The sequence below is a fragment of the Morus notabilis genome, unplaced genomic scaffold, assembly GCF_000414095.1.
Source record: "Morus notabilis unplaced genomic scaffold, ASM41409v2 Scaffold11008, whole genome shotgun sequence".
Classification (NCBI taxonomy): domain Eukaryota; kingdom Viridiplantae; phylum Streptophyta; class Magnoliopsida; order Rosales; family Moraceae; genus Morus; species Morus notabilis.
Genome location: NW_010367222.1, coordinates 1 through 8,940, shown reverse-complemented (window position 1 = coordinate 8,940; position 8,940 = coordinate 1). Strand labels below are relative to the sequence as shown.

At 33.5% G+C, this 8,940-nt stretch overlaps 2 protein-coding genes across 2 annotated transcripts; both read right to left on the bottom strand.

Moving 5' to 3' along the window:
* Positions 1-1,099: 1,099 nt before the first annotated feature.
* LOC21384247 (ubiquinol oxidase 4, chloroplastic/chromoplastic) lies at positions 1,100-5,921 on the bottom strand. The gene is made up of 9 exons (XM_024174754.1): positions 5,577-5,921; positions 3,633-3,828; positions 3,441-3,534; positions 3,000-3,115; positions 2,683-2,791; positions 2,316-2,384; positions 1,977-2,048; positions 1,836-1,883; positions 1,100-1,581 (listed from the first exon to the last, which is right to left on the bottom strand). Exons 1-9 carry the CDS (start codon positions 5,744-5,746, stop codon positions 1,358-1,360), a joined length of 1,098 nt encoding a protein of 365 aa, XP_024030522.1. The 5' UTR covers positions 5,747-5,921; the 3' UTR covers positions 1,100-1,357.
* Positions 4,678-5,348, bottom strand: LOC112094268. The gene has a single exon (XM_024174753.1). The coding sequence runs from the start codon at positions 5,299-5,301 to the stop codon at positions 4,678-4,680; it is 624 nt and encodes a 207-aa protein (XP_024030521.1). The 5' UTR covers positions 5,302-5,348.
* Positions 5,922-8,940: the final 3,019 nt, after the last annotated feature.

Sequence of the window (8,940 nt, the reverse complement as noted above, 5' to 3'; positions counted from 1 at the left end):
ACAGCGTTAGTTGCATCATCGCATGCAAACAGAAAAAAAAAAAAAAAAAATTCCAGTAAACATTTACTCCGAAAATTTACTAGCTGTTGTCTGTTTAAAAATAATTGTGTGTTTGGTATAAAGATTCGTGTCATAGTTCAAATCATGATTCGTAGCTCGTTACAATATTTTCTTTTATAAAAGACACGCGTAAATTAAGAATGATTCTGAATCATAGTTCTGAATCCGTGAACTAAACGTCCACTAAAAAATTACTAGCCCAATCCTAATTTTTAAGTCTGTGTTTAATATGAAGATTCATGATTCGAATTATAGTTCGTGGCTCGTTACAGTATTTTTTCTAAAAAAAAATACACGTAAATCGAAAATAATTTTAAATCATGATTTTAAATTTGTGAACCAAACGTCATTTTTTTAATGGAAAAAAAAAAAAAAAAATTCCACAAAACATTTACTCTGAAAATTTACTAGCTGTTGTCTGTTTAAAAATAATTGTGTGTTTGGTATAAATATTCGTGTCATAGTTCAAATCATGATTCGTAGCTCGATACAATATTTTCTTTTATAAAAGACACGCGTAAATTAAGAATGATTTTGAATCATAGTTCTGAATCCGTGAACTAAACGTCCACTAAAAAATTACTAGCCCAATCCTAATTTTTAAGTCTATGTTTGGTATAAGGATTCGTATCATGGTTCGAATTATAGTTCGTGACTCGTTAAAGTATTTTCTTTTTAAAAAACACGTAAATTGAGAATAATTCTAAATCATGATTTTAAATTTGTGAACCAAACGTCATTTTTTTAATGAAATTTATAAGATTCTTTATGCTTAACAGCTTATGCTAGTTTTTTATGCAGTGGGAGAGGCTGCGTGTATGCTTCAGAAACACAGAACCAACCCCCAAAAAAAAAATTCAAAATTCTTAAAACCTAAAATATTATAATATCTAGAGTAGGTATTTCTATTAATTCAAAAGAACAAAAAAAGTGGGCTCCTGTTACTTAACCGATTAATCACCATTAATGAACGGAAGTGCCGTAGAAAATTCCAAGAGAAAAAGTGAAGATTAATGGCACGTAGAAGTGAAAGTTGGGCAGAATAAAATTATATTAATCTTACAGGTAAATAAATTTTCCACCTGCAACAAATATAGCAAAAAGCTTTCCCAGCTTGCTTTAGGTGCATAAGATGCGTATTTATTCAACATGGCTTAATGCAACAAAATTACATTAAACCATCAATATTGAACAATTAAAGACCTTTATTGATCTACATTGTTTCTATGTGTACAATTCTTCCACTATATATAGTCAAGAGTTCTAGCTATTGTGTGGTTCTCTCATGTATGTATATTTACTTTTGCGTTGTTGGACTTGGAGTTGTGACCGTTTTTCTCAAACAATCCACAATTCCTTCACAATCTGCTTGAGGAACTGCGCAAGCACCCTTGTCATCAAGTTCATCTTCTAGGTACGAATGAGGGGACCGGAGGTTGCCGTGAGTTTGACACGCCTTCATTGTCTTGCAATGTTCAGCTTCGTCATCTCTGACGTTCAGAAAAACATCGTACAGATTCTCTAGAAAAGGAAACAAAAAATGAAGACTACCAATATGAGCACTAGAATTACTATTGTCAGTATTCGGTAGTCGGGAAAACAGAAAAGCATGAACTGATGCTAAAGAAATCAAGCCAGTTCATGAGGCCCAGTCTTGGTGGTGCCAACTAATTTATGACAAAAACCGGCACAAGAAATTGAGATTTCATCTATTTCCTTCATGCAAGTAATGTTGAAATATGTACTGCCACTAATGCTAGCGTTTAGAAGTTTACCTATTTTTGGCCTCCGAGAGTTGGGAGGTCTGGAAGTTTGAAATTCGTCTGGATCAAAAGGGAGGAGAGTTTTAGACTTAGATTGTTCCTTCAGAAAACCACAGGTAAAGTAAGACAGAATCATAGGTAAAGACAATTTACCAAATAAGTATAAATCATCTCCAGTGTAGTATTTCACAGCAATCTCAGGTGCAGGCAACTTTTTCAGCTCATCTACAATCGGAAACAGACCATATCAGAATAATTGAAGTTGCATTTTATGACAAGAGGGAGCACATTTATAACCGGTCTGTTAAAAAGAAAGATCATCCTCCAAACTCTTTGCATGGTGAGATATGTTTGATTTAACTTGATAGAAGGGAAATAGAAAAAGAAGATCCATGATAGGCCTTTGCCACTGTTTTATGCCCACACAAGATACACGTGAAGGTACAACTAAAGTAACGCAACTAACAATGAAATCGGAAATCTCAAATATACCTCCTCGAGCCTTGATAAATTTGTCATAGGTTGAAAATGCATGGCTCTCTACACATTCAGAGAAATGATCTGTAATAGAGATAAAACCAATTACATTATACCTGGGATTTAGAAAGTGAAAGCACATACACATCTAATATCCCGACCAACTACCTTATTTTCCTCATCTACAAATAGTTTCAGTTTCAGAAGAAAATTTAAATCGGATCACAATTTATCTAACAATGCACGTGTACATTTTTCACCATAATCATTAATATGGCATGAAATCCACATGACCATTCATGATAGCCAAGCAAACTGGTAGACCAAAATCCAAGATACATATCAGAGCAAGGAAATTGTGTAAACAACTGCCCATACTCACATGCCATTCTTGGGCTGATTGAATACATAAAGACCGTCATAATATAATAAAAGATTGCAATGTGTTGAGCAAGAAAGCGGTCAAACCACCACGAGTTTCCTCCCAATTCCTGCAATTCAAAGTTCAAGGAATCGTAGCATTAGGTAAACTGTAAACTATACAAGCGATATTACGATGGTGTTGTGTGGAAGTCTTATGTGTTATTAAACCTTCATAGATAGAAACTTCAACAATTATGAAAAGGATGTGATAAAACCTGATCGTATTGTGTCTTAAATCTTGAAGCATAATTGCTAGAATAAAAGAACGATATTTACCTCCATGATAAGCAAGTGGTGCATCTCATTCCAGCTCTCAGCAAAATGCACTTTCAAATAATCTGCTCTTCTCCACCAACCAAAACTCTCATACATGTGTAGAACGGACATAAAAGCTGCCATAAATCATGTGTCATAAGTAGAGCTCCCAAATAGATATATACTGCTAAGGTCCTTCGGTTTTCTATTTTATTTAGTTCCAAAAAATAAGTGCCTGTCAACAAGACTACTCATCTTATCATGTATAACAGAACATGCACAAGTAACATTGCACTTGTTTAAAATAGTAGCATGACAATAAATATATACTGCTCCAAGGTACAGATAACTTTTTGGAGAGAATTATAAGGACTTGATTTCTCTAGTAGAAAATAAAAATTCTCCACAGGAAGATTCATTGCAAGGGACTTGATGAAATGAAGAGTAAATTTCAGCACTCACCAAAGTAGGGGACTCTTGCAATAGTTTCCAGCACAAAGAATCTGGCATAATCTCTGTCACGATACAAGGTATCAAGTATCTTTATCACTGAATCCTGGAATGATAAATAGAAATAAATTATGGGTAAAGACAATCACATGTCAATCATAATAAACAGAGGATATCTCAAAGTCTGAGAGGAAAGAGATTTACCGTAAGTAATATGTTCACCGAATGCTCAAACTTGATAACTATTTTCTCCAATGTACTTGAAGAGGAGCTCTCTGATGGCCCCTCCCTGCTTCCATTCACTTGATCATGAAGTGAAGTACTGGGTGGAAAGGACTCCTCCACTTCGACTTGCTCCTCATTATCTTGTAGAAGTGTTGCATGGACTTTATATAATTTCCTAACCAAACAAAATTCTATTAAAAATTAACAATATGGTAATAAAAAATTAAAATGGAAACTTGAGTGCCATAGCTTAACAAACAAAAAGGCTGAAACAACTGTGCTTCTCAAGTACCACCCTTTTACATGCTAGACTGAGAATTATTACAGCACACGAGAAACGTGCATCAAGGAAACTAATAGACAAATTTGAAGAGTTATCAACTCATCCTCCAGATTGAGTTTTCCAATACTCCCAGCAATCTCCTATGTCAGGTTGCCAAGTAACAACGAGTAACGAATGAAAAAAAATCCATGATCATGGGAATCATAGTCAAAATAAGTAGTTCACCAACAAAATTTTCTACTACTAGAGAACTTTCATTTCCTTGGGAAATTTGTATACATATATACTAACTTTTCATGAGTATACCCTATATTTTGGGTTCACCACATAAAATTCTATCGAATGAATATCTTATCCTAGTCAAAGCTCATTCTAACTACAGAAGTGATTAAAATATCATTGAAGAATAGCATAATTTTTTAGAAAAATAAACAATAATGCTTAAACCCATTCTTCTAAAAACCTAAGAAAATCCCCCCCACATTCTTCTTACTGGATGGCCCTTGCAGTACCCGAAGAAGAACCAGCATCATATACTAAGTCTTTTCATAAGTATACCCTATATTTTGGGTTCACCACATAAAATTCTATCGAATGAATATCTTATCCTAGTCAAAGCTCATTCTAACTACAGAAGTGATTAAAATATCATTGAAGAATAGCATAATTTTTTAGAAAAATAAACAATAATGCAAAAACCCCCCCTCCCCCCACCCCCCCCCCCCCCCCCCCCCATTCTTCTCACCGGATGGCCCTTGCAGTACCCGAAGAAGAACCAGCATCAATGTTGCGATGAAGAACCCGACTTATACCCCGATCAGCCTTACCACCGTCAATCAAATGCCTAAGCCCCAAATTTGCCACCACCTTTTCCCCCTCTTTCTCCTCTTCAGCCTCCTCTCCATCAACAGTTCCACTCCTATTAGATGGAAGCCTCTCAATGCAACTGCCATAGGTACACTCAGGCCTATATCCATTTTCATTATCAAACCGCAAGCTGTGGCCGTGCCATTCCCACACCCGATTATCGGAGCCGTTCTCCTCGTGAAAGCCAACGTAGGCGTGGTGGTCGCCGACGGTGACGGCTTGGCCGGAGTTGGGCTTAAGGCGGTCAGAGTTCCCGGTGAGGATGAGACGTTTGATCTCTTTCTCGAGCTCGGACTCCTCCTTGGAGATAACGGAATTGTCGTCTTCGTCGTCGAACGACGAATTGGGGTCGTCGGAAGAATTTTGGTAGAGCCCGTCCCTGGCCATCAAGGCCCAGAAAGGGAAATTCTCAAGGTTGGTTGTGGAATTTTTTAGGAGATAATCGATTTTTTTGGGGTTTTTTTTTTTTTTTTTTCGAGTGTCAATTTTGTTAAGCATTATTATTTCTACTTTTTCAATAATTACAATTGAACTTTTATATAGATAAATTATTCATTCAATACATGTTTATGAATTGCAGCAATACATATGATGAACCCTACATGTCGTACAGTAAACCTAATACACAGAGTACATAATATATATATATATATATATGCGTGCAAAATTTCCGCCATTTGAACCTCAAAAAGAAGAAGAAAAACGAAAACAAAGATCGACAACACTTTCATTCCAATTGAATTGCAGAAAGAAGCAGATTCTGAGATACGTACCTGGAAAGAAATGGACGAGAAGAACGGGAATTGTGACGGAAATGGGAAAGTGAGTAGCTTGAAGAAGCGAAATTGAAATTGAAATTGAAATTCCTTGATTTTAGAGATGATGAATAAGAAGAGCACGAGGCTGAGATTGCAAACACGGGAGATGATAAAGTCGCCGCCATTTTTGGGTGCTTTGCAGATGAGAGAAGCAAAAATGATGAAAAATCAAAGTTTAGAATCCACTGGAAATTGGCAACTGTGCACTACTAGCTATAAAGGAGAAGAAAAAGTGACAAATTCACAATTGGCAAAGGTTTCATTTGCACAGAGAGAGTTTTTGTTGTCGTTTTCCCGGAAGTCTCATTTGGGCGCATATTCTGGTTTGCTGGTTGGAACTTGGCAATTGGCATTAACGCCTTAATGGGCCGGACATGTTACTCTAAAGGCCTTGGGGGGCCTAAGTTTTTTTGTGCTCCACAGGGAGAAGGAAGACCCAACAGAGACGCCGTCGACGTTGGGAACTTGGGGAGACCACTTATTGGGCCTACCGAGCCCGGTGCTGGTGGAGGTGATTACTCAACTTACTCAGCGCGCATATTAGCCTGTTATGAATTGGGTTAAGAAAAGTTGTTTTCCCTTATTTAGTCTAATAAAAAAGGAGAAAGAAGGAAGACTCGATATGAATTAAAATTAATAGGTCAATAGTTTATATAAATTAATAAATAGATTAAATTACTGTTTTTGTCCATAATTTGTCTGGTTATAAATCATAACTTGACAAGTTATTATCCATAATTCACAATTTTTATCTATAACTTGTCTGGTTATGAACCATAATTTAACAAATTTATCCATAACTTATCTAGTTATGAACCATAACTTGATAAGTTATGACTTATTAATTTTTATAACTAAAAATTGGCCTATATACTTTCTTAAGCTTTTCATATTGGCCTATTTTTTTACTATTTCCGAATAAAGAAAACTGTTTTTAAAGTTGTTTAAGATAGAAAACAAACAAAACTCTTGTAGAACGGACCACAGAGACCTCTTTAAGTGTTTATGAAAAAAGAGTTTATAAAAAAAAATTTATTTACTTTTTTTAGTTTTTTTATTTGTAAACTACAAATTACAAATTCCATCCAATCCTTTTATTATATTGTTTTCTATAATAAACCATACATATTTAAAAACTCTTTTAGAATAAATTTTTTTTTTATATACTCTAAATATTAAGGCTCTGTTCATTTCACCGATTCGAGTTTTGTTACAGTAAAAAGCTCTCACAAATAATCATATTTAATTTTTTTACTATAATAAAAAAATTTTCACATAAAATCACATTTTAACTCGAATTAAAAACTCAAATTAATAAATTAAACGAGCTCTAATTAAAAAATCTCACGTATGTTTTTTCTCTTATGCTGTTTAAAAGTAAAGGCACGAGCTCTTCAAACGGGCTCAAGTAGTGCATGGACGTAATTGGTATTGGAAAAGTTGCGTACGTTTCTATCCATCTATAGCATTCTCCCCTTTTACGCGTGGTGGTGATCTTAAAACTCCTCTGCGCAGAAACAACTCCCCTTCCATGGCTGTCTTCCACGTATGTTGTTTTAATTTAAATTGAAATATGACTTTATGTGATAGATTTTTACTGTAATAAAAATATTAAATGTGATTATTTTTAAGAATTTTTTACTATAATAAAATTCAAATTCTAAACTCAAATCGGTAAAATGAACATATTAATTTTAAGAAACTAGAGTTGTCAACCATACTCGTTGCTTGCTTGGCGCGCTTACATGGGAAGTGCTAGACACGACATGAGACGGCCCGATCGGAGTTTGAAATTTGGATGGCTAATAACTGCCAGTCTGCCTCCTACTAGACTATTTGATGTCTTCTTTTTTTATTACGTGGGAAGTTCCCGACTGAAATCAGGAGAATTTGATACTTTATTGCTAATTGCAACTTTTTCTTTAAACTATTATTCGCGGATTAAGTTATGTTAATTTTATGTTTCTTCTTATGTTAATTTTATGATTCTTCTTATGTTATTTTTAAATAATAATTTATATTGAGAAATTTTTATTTTAGAACTCTGTGTTATATTAAAATTTGAGTTTGGTACTTTATATTTTTAAAATTTTCATGTTGGTATCTCGACCTTTAAAAAAAAAAAAATTTTTGATACATCAGAGCCATTTTTTAAGATACGAAAAGACATAAATTCATGTCGGTATCTCGACCTTTTAAAAAAAAAATTTGATACATCAGAGCCATTTTGAAGGATACGAAAAGACAAAATTACTCTTATTATAAAAATTCATCTGTTAACCAGAATTTAAAAAAAAAATTGTTATACCTATAGAGCATAATCATTTTTTTTTTAAATTCATCTCTTTAAAATATTTTTTAGAATCTTTTTTTCTTCAAAATTCTAGTCAACAGATGAATTTTTACAATAAGAACAATTTTATCTTTTTATGTTTTAAAAAATAACTCCGAGATACCAAAAAGAAGATAATCTAAAAAGTCGAGGTACTGACATAAAATTTTGAAAAATATAAAGAGTACTAAATTTAAATTTTGATATAGTAAAGAGTATTAAAATGAAATTTTCTCATTTATATTTTCATTATGTAAGTTTTTGATATAATAATTTACAAAAAGAAAAATTGATAGCTGTATTCGACAAAGAAAACGTCAAGGCTGGCGACTTTTCTACGGATCCTCCCGGCTCCCCCCTCCTCCTCCTTTTCTTTCTTTTTTTTCTTTTTTTTTTTTTTTTGGTTTTTTTTTTTTTGCATTTAACTACACGAACACCTTATTTTTATTATTTTTCCCTTTTAACTTTTGGCAAAATGATTGACCAGACCACGAGGAAATCATTAACTATACAGCTAAATTTAATTTGCTTATGTCTGCATTTGTCAATAAATAAACGCCAACATTGCTAATTGCATCCAACTGAAGGAAACAAATGCTAAAACTAAACCACATTATAGAAGCAATTGCATTATTTGGATAGTCAATCCCTTTACGCAGTTTCTGCAATAATATATCTATGTGGGGACATCGTGATTAAGACTCTGAGGAAAACACACTTAGTTTGGTACTATTAGGACTCCATGTTGTATAATTGTAAATTTCAATAGGTTTTTGACAATTTTAATCTAACATTTAAACTCTTTTTTTATAAGATTATAACATTTAAAATCAATGCAGTACGTATTGCGATATTTAATACATAATAAACTTTATATTCGAAATTAATATTCGATAGTTGGATTTAGAGTTGAAAAATATCAAAACAGTAGAGGTTCGGTGTAATGACTAAGAAAATTTCAGACCTTAAATAATACAATTCATGTAT

What these genes read in the sequence shown, in the direction of transcription:
- LOC112094268 (XM_024174753.1), bottom strand. Translation starts at nt 5,301, where the DNA reads ATGCTTAACAAAATTGACACTCGAAAAAAAAAAAAAAAAAACCCCAAA.
- LOC21384247 (XM_024174754.1), bottom strand. Translation starts at nt 5,746, where the DNA reads ATGGCGGCGACTTTATCATCTCCCGTGTTTGCAATCTCAGCCTCGTGC. An exon ending in AATCAGCCCAAGAATGGCAT is followed by an intron (nt 2,385 to 2,682) that starts GTGAGTATGGGC and finishes TCTCTATTACAG; the next exon opens with ATCATTTCTCTGAATGTGTA. An exon ending in CTCTCGGAGGCCAAAAATAG is followed by an intron (nt 1,582 to 1,835) that starts GTAAACTTCTAA and finishes TTCCTTTTCTAG; the next exon opens with AGAATCTGTACGATGTTTTT.